At 42.5% G+C, this 18218-nt stretch overlaps 1 protein-coding gene across 1 annotated transcript in view; it reads left to right on the top strand.

Moving 5' to 3' along the window:
• cubn (cubilin (intrinsic factor-cobalamin receptor)) overlaps positions 1 to 18218 on the top strand; it is a 203514-nt gene that overhangs the window by 74059 nt on the left and 111237 nt on the right. Inside the window, exons 25-29 of the mRNA XM_070986347.1 lie at positions 90 to 271; positions 925 to 1081; positions 1855 to 2045; positions 11353 to 11512; positions 11762 to 11943. Coding sequence (XP_070842448.1) covers positions 90 to 271; positions 925 to 1081; positions 1855 to 2045; positions 11353 to 11512; positions 11762 to 11943 — 872 coding nt within the window. The remainder of the gene's footprint in view (positions 1 to 89; positions 272 to 924; positions 1082 to 1854; positions 2046 to 11352; positions 11513 to 11761; positions 11944 to 18218) is intronic.

Raw genomic sequence — 18218 nt, 5'->3', positions numbered from 1 at the left:
AAACAGGTTTATGTCCCCACAACCTAAGGAATGTATGGCCACACACACTCAAATGCACCTGCCCATTTGATTTTATTCTTTCCTCCAAGGTTGTGGTGGGATGTTAACAACTGCATCTGGGACATTTTCCTCCCCTAACTACCCTCTATCCTACCACCCAAACGCTGAGTGCTACTGGAACATCAGGACAAGCCAGGGCAACCAGCTCCTCCTCTCTTTCTCTGATTTCCATCTGGAGTCCAGCTCTACCTGCTCTTATGATTACCTGGCTGTGAGTACTGTACCACAGCATGTGGGTGCATTATGTAATACTTTTAAGATGATTAGTTTACAAGCTGAACAGTTTATTGAATTAAATTGAAAAAATTGAAAAACACATCACGGTGGAGGTGTATAAGTACATTTATTGGGACAACTGGAAGTATTAAAACCTTGATTCAGGATGATAAAAAGTGATAAAAACATACAGGTTTCAGCTTAAGGTTTTTTAATGCTGTTCTAACAAGAGTGACTCTAAATACAACAGTGAGTGCACTGTAATCAAGAAAATTCCAGTGTGGATTTTACATAGGTACCCTATGTAGTAATACTAGAGTTTTTGGTTCTTGTAGCACCATCAAACGGGTCCACATTTTGTTTGTATCCTGTGCATGCCCACAATGAAGTCCATGGACATGCATCTGTGCATGGGTGATGTGACAAAATGTTCTTTTGGTTTGACAATGTTCAACTGATCAGCAGTTTGTGTACTAAAAAATTTGGGTTTATTATTGATTATCTGGGTTTGCATCATTTTTAAATATGAGTGTAGACATTTATTTGGGCACCACAAGCATCACCTGAGAGTTTTGCATTTTGGGTTTTTTGAGAGAATGCGTGTGTGTGTGTGTGTGTGTGTGTGTGTGTGTGTGCATGTGCATTCAGGTGTATGATGGTAACAGCAGCACTGCCCCTGAGTTGGCCAAGTTGTGTGGCGGTCAGCTGCCCAATACCATCAGCTCTTCCAGCAATCAGCTTTACATCAAACTGCGCACTGACAGCAGCATCAGCACTGGAGGCTTCCTTGCTTCATACATCTCCAGTATGAAAACACTGCAAAGATACTGCAAAAAGTCTGAACATGCCACATTGTGTTAGGTTTTGGTAGCTTTGGAATATAAACTTTTGCGTTGCTGAAGCAAAAAGTAAGTTTTTTTTAAAAAAAAATCCAGAATCACATTTTAGCAGACCTGCTGAGGTGTTTACAAAACTGTATGTCCATAACTGTAGCAGTTTAGTTTATTGCATAAGTCATGGGCTACGCACAAACAACATTAATCTGTGTTTTTAACATTGTAAAGTATTGTGAAGTATTTTACCAGATTTAGCTTGTGCTTTACTTTCTGTCTGCAACCCCTGGGCAGGTCGACATAAACACAAATACTAACTAATGCAATGAATACAAATGCATGTTCACAATATAATAAATACTATGTTCAGTCATAGACAGAAACATACATACAAACTTCAGTTATTACACTCAACACTAAGTGCAAAATTATCTACTGAGAAAACTTCATTTGAACATATACGGTAGAGCACAGCTTTCTTGTTATCTCTTTGGATGTTATCTGAAAATATGCTTTAGTGTAAAAAAAAAAATTGAGGCATTGAAACTACTTCTAAAACTACAGTTTACTTTTACTTAAATTGACTTAAGCACATGTAAAGGAGTAAATGTAACTGCTTGCTTGGCCCCAGCATATATTGGCTAAACTCCACAGAATCAAAGTGAGATATACATTTGATTCAAATATACATTTGTTTTGCATTGTGTTGTATTGTGGAAGAGTTTTTGATTTTGTTTGTTTTCAGAATGCCATAGCATGCTCATCTCAGGCCAACACAATGGAGTGGTGGAGTCAATTAACTTTCCCAATAACTATCCAGTCAACTCCCAGTGCAGCTGGACCATCCAAGCCAGCAGTGGAAACACAGTCAACTACACATTCACTGCTTTCCAGCTGGAGGCCACCTCCAGCAGTTGTGACTATGACTACATCAAGGTACACATATGCACATTATTCCACCATATCAACTAAAACTCATCACTATCCCAACAGTTACATTAAAATTTGTACAATAAGTTACTGTATCTGGGGTTAAACGGATAGTGGCTGGTGTTGCAATGGGTATTTGTTTTCAGAATAACGGGTTGTTGGAAAAAATGGGCTGTCAGTCCAATTGGACATTTTTCAGATTTCTGTTGATTCGGAATCATGTGCAGACAGAACAATAGCATGGCACCCACATATCTGTGTATCATGATATCATTATGTATGTATATCATGATACAAGTTACTCAGACAAAATAATTCATTGTTAGTTACACATTACTCCTCTGACATTGCGATGAAATGGCTCTTACTCAGTGAGGACAGTAATCTCTGAATTTACTACTTTACCCTTGAATTACTTTCAAATCTTTACCTGTCACTTGTTCACTATGCAGCTTTGGCCACATGCCAAACTCTTTTCTGCTGCAAATGTTTTTCAAATCCATGGGTTACCATCTTTGCCATAGTCGTTCCAGCTTTGCCATAGTTTTGCTCAAAAGTATTTCTGTTCATAATTGCTAGTAGTCACTGTTTCTCTTTCTTCATCTTGTTCTTTGTTTTTCCCCTTTTTTGTGAATATTGGGGGTCTCTGATCACTTTGCCCATTCAGCCATAAATTAAATCACATAACATCATTAAGTGCCAAACTGTGAGTATTTCATAGCTGTAACCATGACATTTTAGAAAGGCTTTCTGGCAGGAAGGCTTTGTACATCGCACAAACACCAAAGGATACCTTGTGCATCTGTAAGAGATGCATGCTTTGCTACAGTCTGGCGACTGTAGCATGAATATGACTGCATATTTCATGGAAGATTTTAACATACATCTTGGCAATCACAGAAACAGTAATGGTAAAGAACTTAATAACGTAGTTGACACTTTTGGACTGTCCCAACATGTCTCACGATCCATGATCCAACATTCCTGTGATTTATTTTTTGGAAAGGGTCTTACTCCCCACAATACATTGCATCAGAGAAATAACTTGAATTTATATGCCCGATAAAAGTTTACTATGTTTACAGCTGTAATGACACTCAAGATTGGCTTTTTTTCCATCACTGTGATGACATCCCTAGAAATTAAGCACAAGCCACTCTATTAACTTAAAAACTCTTCAGCTTTGTCCCTGACAAGTGGGCTACTAGTCCATTCATCTGCAGACTAACTTGCTTTCACCAAGCAGGATTCCAAGCCACATTGGGAATGCTGAAGATATCAATTCAATTTCAATTTTATTTGTATAGCGCCAAATCACAACAGAAGTTGTCTCAGGACACTTTCCATATAGAGCTGGTACAGACCAAGCTCTTTTATCTACAGAGAACCAACAATTCCCCCATGAGCAAGCACTTGGCGACAGTGGCGAGGAAAAACTTCCTTTTAACAGGCAGAAACCTCAGGCAGAACCAGGCTCTGGGTGGGCGGCCATCTGCCTCGACCGGTTGGGTGAGAGAGGGAGAGCAAGAGAGGGAGAGTGAGACAGACAGAGAGAGTCAGACAGAAATGCAGTCAGAGAGAGAGAGAGAGAGAGAGAGAGAGAGGGAGACAGAGACAGAGAGACAGATATGCAGTCACAGTAACAGTGACAGTGGATGTAACAACAGTAGTAGCAGTTGCAGTGGATGTCAGGCAGGGCCATGGCAGGAGACGCAGCTGTAGTCCACAATCCAGATTCAGCCACTGTGGAACCTGCGAGATGACAAAGCAGAGAGACTCCGGCGAAGGAGCTAAGTTAGTAACACACCGTGGAAGGACATGAAAGCGTGCAGATGGAGAGGGACAGAAGGACAGAGGAGCTTCTTCCGGCTTCATTGATAAATATAGCTGGGTATCATCTGCATAGCAATGAAAATTTATTGAGTGCTTCCTGATAATCTTACCTAAAGGAAGCATTTATAAGGTGAATAGAATTGGTCCAAGCACAGAACCCTGCGGAACTCCATAGCTGACTTTAGCGAGCACAGACGAGTCGTCATTAACGCGTACAAACTGAGAGCGATCTGACAAGTAGGATTTAAACCAGCTTAGTGCAGTTCCCTTGATGCCAATGAAGTGTTCCAGTCTCTGCAATAGGATACCATGGTCAATGGTGTCAAATGCAGCACTAAGATTCAATAAGACTAGTACAGAGACAAATCCTTTATCAGATGCAATTAGAAGGTCATTTGTAACTTTAACCAGTGTTGTCTCTGTGCTATGATGCACTCTAAATCCTGACCGGAAATCCTCAAATAAACTATTATTATTTAGAAAGTCGCACAGCTGATTGGCAACTGCTTTTCTCAAGAGTTTTTGAGAGAAAGGGAAGGTTGGATATCGGTCTATAGTTGGTTAAAACCCCTGGATCAAAAGTAGGCTTTTTAAGGAGCGGTTTAATCACATCTACTTTAAAGGACTGTGGTACATAGCCTATTGACAAAACATTATGGCTCTCTGTCAGCCTGGCTACAGTGCTGAAGAGAAACCTGGGATTGTTCTTATTTTCCCCTATTAGTGCAGAGTAATAGGCTGCCCTGGCACTGCGGAGGGCTTTCCTGTATATTTTAAGACTGTCTTGCCAGGTGAACCGATATTCTTCCAAATTGGTAGAACGCCATTTCCTTTCTATTTTCCATGAAGTTTGCTTTACTTTGCGGGTTTGAGGGGTATACCATGGAGCTAACCTCCTCTATTTAATTATCTTCTTTTTTAGGGGAGCAACAGAGTCAAGAGTCATATGCAATGAACCTGTAGCACTATCAACCAGGTAGTCAATCTGGGAGGGACTAAGGTTAGCATAGGAATCCTCTGTTGTATTGAGACATGGCATTGAATTAAATGCTGATGGGATCATATCCTTAAATTTAGCTACAGCGCTATCAGACGGGAGTCTGGTATAAGAATTTTTGCCTACTGGCTGGTGGTCTGGTAATATGAATTCAAAAGTTATTAAATGATGGTCCGATAAAAGAGGATTCTGTGAGGAGACTATTAAGTCTTCAATTTCAATGCCATATGTCAGAACAAGGTCGAGGGTGTGGTTAAAACAGTGAGTCATTTCATGTACATTCTGATGGAAGCCAATTGAGTCTAATACTGAGATAAACGCAGTGCTAAGGCTGTCATCAATGTCGATATGTACATTAAAGTCACCTACAATAATTACTATATCTGCTTTAAGGACATGGGCAGCACGGTGGTGCAGCAGGTAGTGCGCATGCCTCACAGCAAGAAGGTTATCGGTTCAATCCCCGGGCGGGGCCTTTCTGTGTGAAGTTTGCATGTTCTTCCCGTGCATGCGTGGGTTCTCTCCGGGTACTCCGGCTCCCTCCCACAGACCAAAAACATGCTCATTAGGTTAATTGGGTTGCCTAAAATTAGCCCTAGGTGTGAGTGTGAATGGTTGTTTGTCTCTGTATGTTGCACTGCGATCGACTGGTGACCGGTCCAGGGTGTACCCCGCCTCTCGCCCGCTGACAGCTGGGATAGGCTCCAGGCTTGGAGGAGTAGCTTCATTTAGGCTCACATACTTCAGGACACAGCCAGGTTTCAGTCAGACAAAATAAATCAATATTATGGTCTGATATTAACTCATATACTAAAACAGCTTTAGAGGACAGAGATCTGATGTTAAGGAGTCCACATTTAATTCTCCTATCTTGTTGTACTATTGCAGTGGTTGTTTTAATTTTAATTAGATTTTTATGTTTAACTCCTCTTCTCTGTACTTTTGGTTTACTTAGTTTATGTGGTCGGGGGGCAGACACAGTCTCTATGGAGTGCTGGGTGGGTAACTGCTCTAATGGAGGCGCAGAGAAGCGTGTAGGACTGCAGCTCTGCCTCCTGGTCTCAACTCTGTGTTGTCAGGGGTTAGGTTCATAAATAAAATCGGTCAGATTTCTAGAGATGAGAGCTGCTCCCTCCAAAGTGGGATGGATGCCGTCTCTCCTAATCAGACCAGCTCTTCCCCAGAAAGTCTGCCAGTTATCAATGAAGCCCACACAGTTTGCTGGACACTACCTCGACAGCCAGTGATTGAACGATGACATGTGGCTAAACATATCCTCACTGGTCATATTTGGCAGGGGTCCAGAGAAAACTACGTAGTCCGACATCGTTTTTGCATATGTACACACCGATTCCACATTAATTTTAGTGACCTCCGATTGGCGTAACCGGGTGTCATTACCGCCGACGTGAATAACAATCTTACTGTATTTACGCTTAGCCAGCAGCTTCAAATTTGATTTGACGTCGCCCGCTCTGGCCCCGGCAGGCATTTGACTATGGTCGCTGGTGTCGCTAACTTCACGTTTCTCAAAATGGAGCTGCCAATAATCAGAGTTGGTTTCTCAGCGGGTGTGTCGCAGAGTGGGGAGAACCTGTTAGAAACATGAAGCGGTTGGTGGTGACCTGTGGGCTTCAGCTTGGGACTATGCTTCCTTCGAACAGTCACCCAGCCTCCCTGATTTCCTGGCTGCTCGGGAGCTATCGAGGGACAGCTAGCCAGAGCTGCACTTGGTTGGTCCGCACCGGCTACAGGGGCCTGGCTAACTACAGCTAATGGTTTGGTTTCCATGGTGCGGAGCCGAGCTTCCAATTCACTAAGCCTCGCCTCCAACTCACCAAATAAACTACATTTATTACATGTACCAGTATCACTAAAGAAGGCAGAGGAGTAGCTAAACATGTGACACACCAAGCAGAAGAGAGCTGGAGAGGGACAGAGAGAAGCCATCGCTAGCTGCTAGGCTAAGCTGATGTAGCTAGCAGAACAGACAAGCGACAAATAAAATTAATGGTCGCTAAATAAACAGACTTATGGGTGCTTGAGCAGAACTAATGTTACTTTAGAGCGCGGATAAAAGGCCGCTGTAACAAAACACAGAGCAAATTACACTCAGAGGAACAAGAGCAACAGACGCACGCTACTCCTAACGCAGCAACCAGAAACAGGAAGTGAGACGATACGCTTACCTCAGCACGTCTCTCCCACAGAAGAAGGCAGGAGTCGAGTGAAGTTGTTGTTGTGTTACAAAACAATATCCAGCTAACTTGAAAGGGGTAGCCATTTTCAAGGATTCTGATCTAATCTGATCAATGCCTTAATTTTTAATTACATCAAAGTGAGAAAATCCAGCAGTGTGACAAATTCTGTCAAAGCAGAACCATGTGGGTGCACTGTGAAGACGTTATCACTCTGTCACCTGTTGACAGACAGCTGTCTCAAACCAAAGTTGCCATGTTATCCAAGATGCATAATAATACCCAAGAATTCCAGGTAGATCCAGAGGAGAGAAAGAGACACATCAGCTGCCCAAGCTGCTCCTTGGGATCGTATACACCCAAGAATGCCCAAAAGCCGTCCACATTAGAAGCAGCATTGCTTGTCCTCTCCTCCCTCCACAGCGACCTCTTCCCTTGGTCATCACGCAACAGAAGAAGCATTACTTCTCCTGTGATACTGGGTTGATGCTATATATTAATAGGAATATGGATGATGGTGGAAATCTGAATCAAAAAAGCAAGCTTGCTCATGAAAGTTTTATTATGGCCTTGCAAGGGGTTCAGACACACAGATAAGAGTCTGTTGGTAAAAGTTAAGGAAACTACAGGAGAAGCTCAGCAGTGAATGAGGGCTGCTGCAACAGACTGACCCTTGTGCAGTGCCATCTTGTTCAAATCTATGTTAAAAATGGATAGTTCTCTTAATAGTAACCACAGAGCAATCTCAAATCTCCCTTTCGTCAAGATCCTTGAAAAAATAGTTTGCAATCAACTCACTAATCATGTGGACTTTATGCCACCTTCCAGCCTAGTTTCCTTTGGGATCACAGTTCTCAAAAAGTTTGTGTCAAAGTTTCAAACTATCTCTCTGCAAGCATAGCTGAAGGCAAGACTTTGCTCCTCCTTCTCTGTGCTACATTTGATACAGTGGATCACAAAATATTGCTTGAGAGAATGGAAAATTGGGTTGAACTACTAAAACTGGTTAGCTTGGCAGGGACTTCTTTGTCTTTATTACTATATTGCAATTTCAGCTCTAAAAAATACAAGACATCATTCAGTGCTCAGTTCTTGGTGGTTTTATTTCATCTTGACAAGCTTGTGTTTGGTGATATTATTTAGACTTTAGACTTTATTGTCATTCAGTGGAAAGCAAGTGTAGCCCTAACGAAATTTCGATTGCAACAGGCTCAGCACAGGGTTGAAATATTTAAAAAGTATATGTGTGTGTGTGTGTGTGTGTGTGTGTGTGTGTGTGTGTGTGTGTGTGCGCGCGTGCGTGTGTGTGTGTGTGTGTGTGTGTGAAAGATGGCGCCAGTGAAAATGGCTGCCATCCCTTGGTGTCCTCCTCAACTTTATGCTTTTCTTGTGTTTTTGATGTTGTTTTCAACTTTTTTTGCAACATCTGATGCGCTTATCCAGTACGATAAGCAAACCCTTCTGGATCTTAGACCAAACCCGGATTCTACTGTACCAGGCTTTTCTCTGACCGGACTTAATTTACCTGTCCAACATGGGAGGAAACGCCGCGGGAGAAGAGGGAAGAGAGCCAGTGTCCTGATCAGGCTCAGGAGCAGACAACACTGCCCTCCACTTCCTAGCATCCTTCTAGCAAATGTTCAATCCCTTCATAACAGACTGGATGAACTAAGGACTAGACTGGCTTTCCAACGGGACATTAAGAAGAAGAAGAAGAAGAAATGTACTTTCATTTATCACACATAGTTAGTTGCACACTGTATGCACACACGCCATGCTTCCGTGAAATTATTTTTCCGCATTTGACCCATCCTCGGTCTGTCGATCCTCCGCGGCAGACCAGGAGCGGTGGGCTGCCAGCTGCCAGCCGATGCCGGTCCCCGCGCCCGGGGACCCATCCCTTTCTCGTCACCATTGGTCAGGTGGTGATCTTCTTGCATGTTTTTAGTGGGGGTTATTACGGAGGAAACCCCGGGTCAACACAGGGAGAACATGCAAACTCCACACAGAAAGGCCCCTTTTTCCTCGAGCAGCAGGCACTGAGACATGGTGTTACCACTTGTGCCACCGTGCTACCCTGAACATTAAGAAGAGCATTTATTTTCATGGAAATGTGGCTCGATCCCTCAGTCCCGAACCCTGCAATCACAGCAGGGGGCCTCTCCATTCATCACCAGGACCAAACAGTGGAGTCTGGGAAAAAAAGGGGGGGTGGTGTCTGCATTATGGTGAACAATCGGTGGTGTGTGGACACAAAAACTTTATCGTCGGAATGCTCCCCTGATCTCGAGCACCTAATGATCTCATGCAGACCTTTTTATTTGCCCAGGGAGTTTACAGCTGTGGTTTTCACCGCCGTTTATATCCCCCACAAGCAGGACACCACACGGGCACTGGAGGACCTGTACAGAGTTATCATCCAGTTTGAAACTTTACACCCACAGGCTGCTTTCATCATGGCTGGTGACTTCAACAAAGCCAACCTGAGGAGAGTTCTGCTGAAATATCACCAACATGTGGTGTTTCCTACTCACGGGATAACACGCTAGACCATGTTTACACTCCATTCAGTCATGCGTACAAAACAGTCACTGAGTGATGTGGTCGAGGCTCCTATGGTACTGGGATGATGGTGGCAGACTTGAAGCGTGATGAGACTTTGGCTTGATACAATGAGGTGTTAAAGATGTCTCTTAGAACGTGAGCCAGCTGATCTGCACATTCTCTGAGCACCTGTCCAGGTATATTGTCAGGGCCTGGGGCCTTCCGTGAGTTGACTCTCCTCAGAAACCTCCGCACATCAGCTGTGCTGAGACAAAGTGCCTCTTCATCCTGCCAGGGAACAGCTTTCACTACAGGAGTGCTGTTTAGTGCATCGAACCTCCCAAAGAAGATGTTGAGATCGTTGAGGAAGTCTGCATCATCATCACATGCAGGAGGGGCTATCTTGTAGTTTGTGATAGCCCGTATGCCTTGCCACATATCCCTGGTGTTGATGGGGTCATGGAAAAAATCCTGGATTTTTTGGCTGTGGGCACGCTTTGCTAGTCTGATGGCACGGTTGAAGTTGGCTTTCACTGTTCTCAGTGCCTCCGCGTCTCCAGACTTGAAGGCTGAGTTCCGTGCCTTTAGCATCTTTTGTACCTCTACAGTCATCCAGGGTTTTTGGTTGGCCCAGGTGAAGATGTTTTTAATGGTGCTGACATCATCCACACATTTGCTGATGTAGGCTGATACAGATATGGCATACTCATCAATATTTGTGTGATCATTGTAGGAGGCAGCTTCCTTAAACGTGTCCTAAAACAGTCCTGCAGTGCCTCCATAGCCCCCTCAGACCACACCCTCACCTGCCTCACTGAAGGTTTTTCTCTGATCAGCAGGGGCTTGTATGCAGGAATCAGCATAACGGACAAGCCAAGGTGGGGGCGGGAGGCTGCTCTGAATGCATTTGGATGTTTGTGTAGGCCTTGTCTACCATGTTCACTCCTCTGGCTGTAAAATCCACATGCTGGTGGAAATGTGGGAGAACAGTCTTCATGTTGGCCTGGTTAAAATCCCCAGCAACAATGAAGAAGCCCTCAGTGTGAGTAGATTGCAGTTCACTGACAGTCCGGTAGAGAACACACATAGCCTTAGTGTTAGTGCTGGGGGGCACATACACAGCAGTGATGGAAACTACAGTAAATTCCCTGGGCAGATAAAATGGTCTGCAGAGTACAGTCAAAAGCTCAATGTCTGGTGAGCAATAGCTTGAGACATACTTAGCATTATTACACCAGTTGTTGTTGTTGTTGGTGTAGATACCCACCTCGGCAGCCACGCTTCTGCCTCGGGTCACACTGCCTCCACTTGGATCTCGTCAGCCTAAGCTGCCAGGCGAGTCCGCTGCACCGTAGGCCCCTGGGTCTTGCTGGCGAAGCATTGCGAGGCTATGTAAATACTCCAGAGTGGTTGTATCTACACAGTTGAAGTCACTGCATGATCATAATTCCAACAAGAGTTGGCGATTATATATTATTTTGTTCAGTTTTCTGACTGATTTTGCCATGCTAGGCAGCATATTTTGATCATAACTGTTACGAGCCTGTGAAGCCGCAGCCGAACAGGGTACCGCCATCTTATTATTCCTAATAAGAAGAAGAATATTTCCTATCATAACTATGCAGATGATACTAAACTCAATGTGTTTTGTTGTGTGATGACCTCCTTCCTGTACAAATATACTTTTGTGATTTTGTATTATACTCTCCATTCATACCATTTCCAAATATTACTGTCTTAGCTCTATGATGGGCCTCATGAGCAAGCTCCTCTGATTGGCACATTCTGTGGATACACCCCACCCCCAGCCAACAGCACCACAAGCTCAGCTCTCACCATGGTGTTCAGAGCAGACTCCTCTGTGTCCATGTCCGGCTTCCAGATGATATGGTACCAAAATGGTAAGACGGAAGTGTCTTCTGTTGTTGTGGCTCAAGCAAGAACAATAAGACAACCGCATGCAGAGATCTTTACTTGCTCATTTCTCATTGCTCATTTTTTTTTCCATCTTCATCATCATTTAATAAGTAAGCAATTATTCTACTCTATTAGATACAATACAGTTGTATTGTTAAAATTCCCACTGTATATATTCCCAAACAGTGCATCAGACTCTTTGGTCCGCTCTGACTTGGTGTTTGTCCTTGCAGGTTGTGGTGGGGAGCTCTCTGGTCCCAGTGGCTCCTTCATCAGCCCAGACTACCCCAATAGATATCCAGAGAACAGAGAGTGTATCTGGTATATCACCACATCAGCTGGCAGTAGCATGACCCTCACTATCCATGAGTTTGATGTGGAGTTCCACCCAGATTGCAACTATGATGTGCTGGAAGTAAGATATGGACCTATCTCCTATGTTTTGGCTTGTTCATTAAAAATAGTTGTTGATGCAAGTGCTTATTGCAACATTGCGCCAGATGGTAAAAACTCAGCAGGTGATTTCTTTAGTCCATCATCATTAGGCCAGAAATTTACTGTCAGTACAGTAAAACTAGCAGAATGCCATCCGGGCAACTTCTCTGAGGTGGTTACATATAATCTTAATGGTTTTCATTGGTTGAATTTCAATCAGAGGAAAGCCTATATGACTCATCTCACATGCATGTAAAATAGCACATAATAGGCTAACTCAACATGTATTTTTTGTGCTGTCAATCGATTAAACTATTTAATCGCGATTAAACTCATGAATGTCATAGTTAACGCGATTAATCGCAAATCAATCACCTATTTTTATCTATTCTTAATTCCATTAATTATGATTTACTCTTATCAACATGGAAAAGTGGATCGCTTTGTGCAAATGTTTTTTAACACTACACGTGTAGTGTTATATTTCACACTAACATTCTCACTTTGAGCAGTCATTCACATCTGAAGCAAAATCTCACACAATTTAACACTGTCAATAAACAGATGACAAAAAAAAAATACTAGGTTACAAAAAAAAACCCTTCAACAACCCTTTCTAAGGGATCAAAACTGGGTGTTACAAGATAAAGTGCACATCTTTGTAAACTAGGTCTCAGGCTATAGTGCAGTTAATCCATGGCTTAAACTTTCCTTTCTTAAGTTTCCTTTGAGCATAATAGCATCCATATGCCTCTGTCGAAAGCCATCCATTGTCGCCTGGTTTTGACAAGGAGGCAGTGGAGAATTCACATTAGCTGTGTGTTTGGCCATCAAGTGGTATTTCAGACTGGATGTGCTACAGTGATAATTCAGTTCACACTGACAATACACACAGATAAAAAAATGATTCCATTAACATTGATTTGCGTTAACGCGTTAATAACGCAATATACATTTTGTCAACTCGTCATTTTATGTTACAAAATATTTTATATTACTCATGACTAGGTTCTGAAATCTTTCTGAAAGCATTAACTTGACAAGTCTAACAGTACAAACAAAAAACAGGAAAATAAATGTAACACATAATATTTTGTTCAGCTTAATTGGAAATTAATTAAGAGTAACAATTTCGAGTGTTAATTTTACAATGTAGCTGGGTAACAAACTTTCAGTGAAGCTGTGGTGGCAGCATTTTACAGTAGATGGTTGAAGTCACTTTAACCACTTACCTCAACTTCAAACTATCCAACAATAAAACAGTGATCTAAAACAATGTATCATATTTTATAAATTGACCATATATCTATTGTGTAAAATCTTAACTTGTAGTGGAGTGAAAAGTGAAGTATTTCTGAAATGTGGTTGTGTAGATGTTTGAAGTAGCATAAAATGAAAGCATTCAAATAAACTAAGTACCTCAAATATGCTGGCCTTTTGTTTCAGAGGGGATGACAAGGAAGAAAGTATGGAAGTTAGCCTTAAAGGTCCCATAAAAAGCCCTCTTTTTCTGGGATTTGGGGTGTTGCTTTGTGTCTTTGGTGCTACCACACGCATACAACGTGTGAAATAAGACCGTCCGTGCTTTTTTGAGTGATACGGATTTCTGTAAGCATCCTTCCAAACGAGCCGATCAAATTCGTGGAGTACTATTCCGCAACAAGCCCCGACCTTTGCATGCTCCCAGTTGCCAGCCATCAACCCCTACTCCTCTCCCCAGTGTCTCTCCACCCACCAGATACAGCGGCACCTTCTGACAGATGCGCGACTTCGCTATGGAAAGCACCATGTCAAGATTCATCATGTCGAGCCACCAACACCCAGTGTTCTGTTGTTGGCTGTAACGAGCACAAATCGCTCTATCGACTCCCAGCCGAAGAGGACAGAAGAGAGGCGTGAAGTGAATTTTTGAAGGCAACGTCCCCACTACAGTTGGCAAAAACCTGTTGGTGTGTGCTAACCACTTTGAGGCTGACTGTTTCTCCAACCTCGGTCAGTACGAGGCAGGATTAGCCGGGAGACTTTCTCTGAAGGAGGGCGCACTTCCAGCTTTGCGTGGAATACGTGCAGAGGAGGAACATGTAAGTATACAAATAATTAGCTGTGTGTTTCTTTTGTAGATTAGCGCGAACTCTTGCGTGTTGTAGCGTGTGTGTTTTGCCATTGAGAACGATGTAAGGCTAACCGCTAGCTTCGAGACTATGACTTCAGCCATCAAACGTTAGGTCACTGCTACCGTAGCTTTTGGTACATCACATCACAATTCTGATCTTGCAAATGATAGAGTTGGGTGGTATCCAAATTTTGATACCATCAAACTTTCCCCACTTTTTCCCTAATTAAAAATCGCTTTGCAGGGCAGCGTGACATGCGCGCAGATCAGATGGTCAATGCTCACGCGAAGAAGCACCAGTCCTAACTTGTAGCACACCAGAATGACAGAGAGAAACTCAGTTAAAATCCTCTACCAAGCATTGCCACCCAAACGAAACGTAATTCATACCCCACGAAATTATGTGCGCATGTAACGAAAACACGAAAATAGCGCACGTCAAAGGTATGGCATCTGCTGATTTCACCACTTCACGCAAACCTCAAAAGCCCGGTATCATATGAAAAGAGTCTGATGATCACGAAGATATCTGCCTCCTCACTGTGCGATGAAAACTCAGCGAGCTAACAGCCAAAGAGTAACAAAAAAAACTTCGCTAAATCTTAAAGTATGTTTTATCCTTGCTATTTTGTGGTCAAAAGTTATATTCCAGCCCGAAAAAACGCAGCTAATGTCTCCTCCTATGACTCTGTATTAGTTTGAGATCAATCACGAAGGTCCTGCTTGTTTACATAAAGAGGAGGTGGTATCTAGAGTGGAGGGAGCACTCTTCATGCAATAACCTATCTCTGAGGTTACTTCCTTCTGGATCGTCATTGGTGTTTTTATGGTGAATGTGGGCGGGTCGCTGAGCTATTGACCAGCGTAACCACGCAGTTAGTTTCACCGCTCCGTCTCATGAAGGGGCAGGGCGCTCACAGAGGACTCTGCTGAGCAGCCCGAAGTTTTATTTTACTGTTTTATTTGCATTTAGTCCTTTTATGAGCGCTAAGAACACTAGCAAACAGAAAAAGGCTGAAAAATTGTTTTCAACAGAGGAGTTTCTCCGTATGCTTGTACGAGATAACGGTACTCTGCTCAGATGCGCCTAAATGAGCGCCTGGACATACCTGTGTTAAAACATCTGTAGGACTGCTCGGGTTCATTCTTAACACGTACTTTTGCACAGTCACCTTTTCCTCGAGTAAAAATTCAACCAGATCCATTGAACAGAGTGGACTTAATTTTCTTATGACGATGCTACAATTATGTTAGACCCCTATGGACCTATATGCGCAGCATTTTTTTAATGACGGTAATGAAAATGATACCGCTGCTATTTTTAGATACCACGGGATACCTTATTACCGGATTAGCAAATGATTTAATACATGTTCCAGGGAGATGCCAGCATTCACAAATATTAAGCTGTGTTCATTTTGCAGTTTTACACGAACTAAGCAAGAAGTGTTTGCCACATAACACAAGCTATACATACATAGACACTCAGGGTCAGGGCAGGGTCTAAGCTTCATGAATTTGAGAAAATAATGCATTTGGAAATGTTTTCTTAACTGGAGTATGTTAGGAAAGCCCAGGGCAAAACGAGTGTATGGTTGAGACTGCTACATCCCAGCACAATTTACACTCCAAGCGTTTTTACTCTGGACTTTATTTTTGAGTGATCCTTTTTTACGCTGCATGCAGCTGTTGGCATAGCTATACATGTAAGATAAAGTTGATGTCACTTCTCTCTTTTTATATAGGCCAGTGCATCATTACAGTTACCTGCTGTTGCTCAATTGTTGCAGTGAGCTACTGCAGCCTTTAGTGCTTGAGTTTACACTGTAACAGTGCTGTCATGTTTTACTCCCTGTTAGTATGCCCTGTTATCCTAAAAATATACTTTTGTTCCACAGTTCATGGAGGGAGAGTGCAGAGCCAAACCAGTGAAGACTCATTCGTAAGTGTTAACTTCTTTTTTTTTTTCACCCAAAAAACAAACATTTATATTGTATATGTCACAAACTACCACAACTCGGTACTTTCAACACAATAAATAAACAAAAAAAAACACACACACACACTTAAATACCTGAGAAACTACAGAATTCAAAGTGCAAAATGTCACTATATTAACAGTTGTTGAATAATCTAGCAAATGATATTAATGATTCACGTTTTTCTGTGTGTCTGTGTATTGCGCAGGGTATATTGATGATTTGATGGACATGATCATGGAGAAGATCTTTGTCGACCCATCATAGTACAGAGCTGCGATTCTGAAGATAAACATTCTGCTGGACGTGTCTTCACACTATGAGCATCCAGACAAGGAGGAGGCCATTGCCAGCTACGAGTCAAGATTCAGTTGGGGGGGCGTATGTTCCCTGGGCATCAGGAAACTCCCAGTGTATCTGATGACTACACAAATCTTCTGCCCAAGGCAGCACCAGCTCCTATAGGCTAGATACCTGTAACAACTGAGAAGATTGAACATTATGTTAGTCAACAGGTTCTATAATGTTAACATCTGTATTCACATTTTTCTAATATGGATTCAGTGAATCCTTCACGTGTACTGTATTTCCATGTACAACTATTCATGACTGCGGTCAATAAATATTTATTGTATATCTGTAAAATGCTTCATGTGAATAAATGTGTAATATACAGTATTTGCTAAGGAAAAACTTGGCTATATGTTCAAGAAAAAATATGACTGACTTTATTTAGTTTATTATGGCGTATGAACAATGAAGTTGGTTATTATAGATGAAACTCACTGCTCTGTCCCCCATAGTTGTAAAGGACTGTAGTCAACCCTGTAATGCCACATTTCCACTAGCGCGGCTCAACTCGACTCGACTCGACTCTACCCGGTTGTTTTGTGTTTCCATTAGGGATAGTACCTGGCAAGGTTCCAAGCGAGTAGAAGCGATACTATATGTGTGACGTCAACAGCCTGTCAGACACTGATTGGCCGGAGAGTGTCGTCACTGGTCTGCGACGTCCAACACCGGAAAAACTATCCCACCCCCTCCATTGTAACGCTGGGCAACAGCAACCACTGACTTTATTCTTTATTCTCACTCAAGGGAAATGGCTGTGGCTTTGTGTGTGACAAAAAGCCTCGATGTCCTCCATTGTTTGTCGGCTCTGTTTGAGGAGGTACTATGAGGTACTCAATTGTAATAGAAACTCAACCAAACCAAGTAGAGTAGAACCGAGTCGAGTAGAGCTGGAATTGTGTAATGGAAATGCGCCATAAGTGTTGTATGCACATTTAGGCAAACAGGTTCTAAACCTGGATGGTCGATCATGCATGGAGGCCTTTCAACCAGCTGCTGCAGCCATCTTGTAACCTGTTATGCATAACATAAGGTCAGTATCTGCAGCGGCATGTTATCTGCAATCATACACTACGATCATACTGTAAGTGCAGGTCAATATACTGTGACCTGTGGCACCTCCTGGCAGCATATGTTCTCAGGCTCTGACTGCATTGTTGCACAATTTCCACATTTGCACTAATAAAATCAAATAAAAAAAGACAATTCATGCATGTATAAAGCTAAAGAAATAAACGTTGCATACCAGCATTTTCAACCAATAACAGCACCCCTTTTTTACATTTGAATGTGTGTGCTCTAGCTAGTAGGGGTGGGTGAAACTGGGAATTTTGGTATGATCCAATACTAAGTAAATACAGGGCTAGTATCGCTGATACCAATACTTTTTACTTGAAATGTCATGGTGATTGAACAATGTTGTGATTTTGCCTTTAGTTGGTTGATTATGACTATGATAAAACACAGGACAAAGATTTTTGGCAAATAAACAGGGTTTTTTATATAAGTATATTTTTGAGTTCCAGTAAAACATTTTTTTTCAACTGGCTGAACATATGACAATAGTTTAATCAGTCTGCTGAAATGGCCTCTCTGATCACCAATTACACTGTGAAAAACATTACATAATGCTGGAGATTACCTGGATTCTCCTGATTTTTTGGCTGAAAAGCCTCTGCCAGAGACCTCTGTCTCTGTGCCGGGGTCTTGTGTGTGTTTGGGGATCTCCCCCCTCCTCCTCCTCCTCCTTCCTTAACTTTTTTGTAGCTCGCAGTTCTCCCGAGGGTGAGCTGCTTTAATGTGTTTGTGCAA

Source organism: Chaetodon trifascialis, chromosome 18 (genome assembly GCF_039877785.1).
Source record: "Chaetodon trifascialis isolate fChaTrf1 chromosome 18, fChaTrf1.hap1, whole genome shotgun sequence".
Classification (NCBI taxonomy): Eukaryota; Metazoa; Chordata; class Actinopteri; order Chaetodontiformes; family Chaetodontidae; genus Chaetodon; species Chaetodon trifascialis.
The sequence above is the reverse complement of the archived record's forward strand: the minus strand, read 5'-3'. Positions and strand labels throughout refer to the sequence as shown.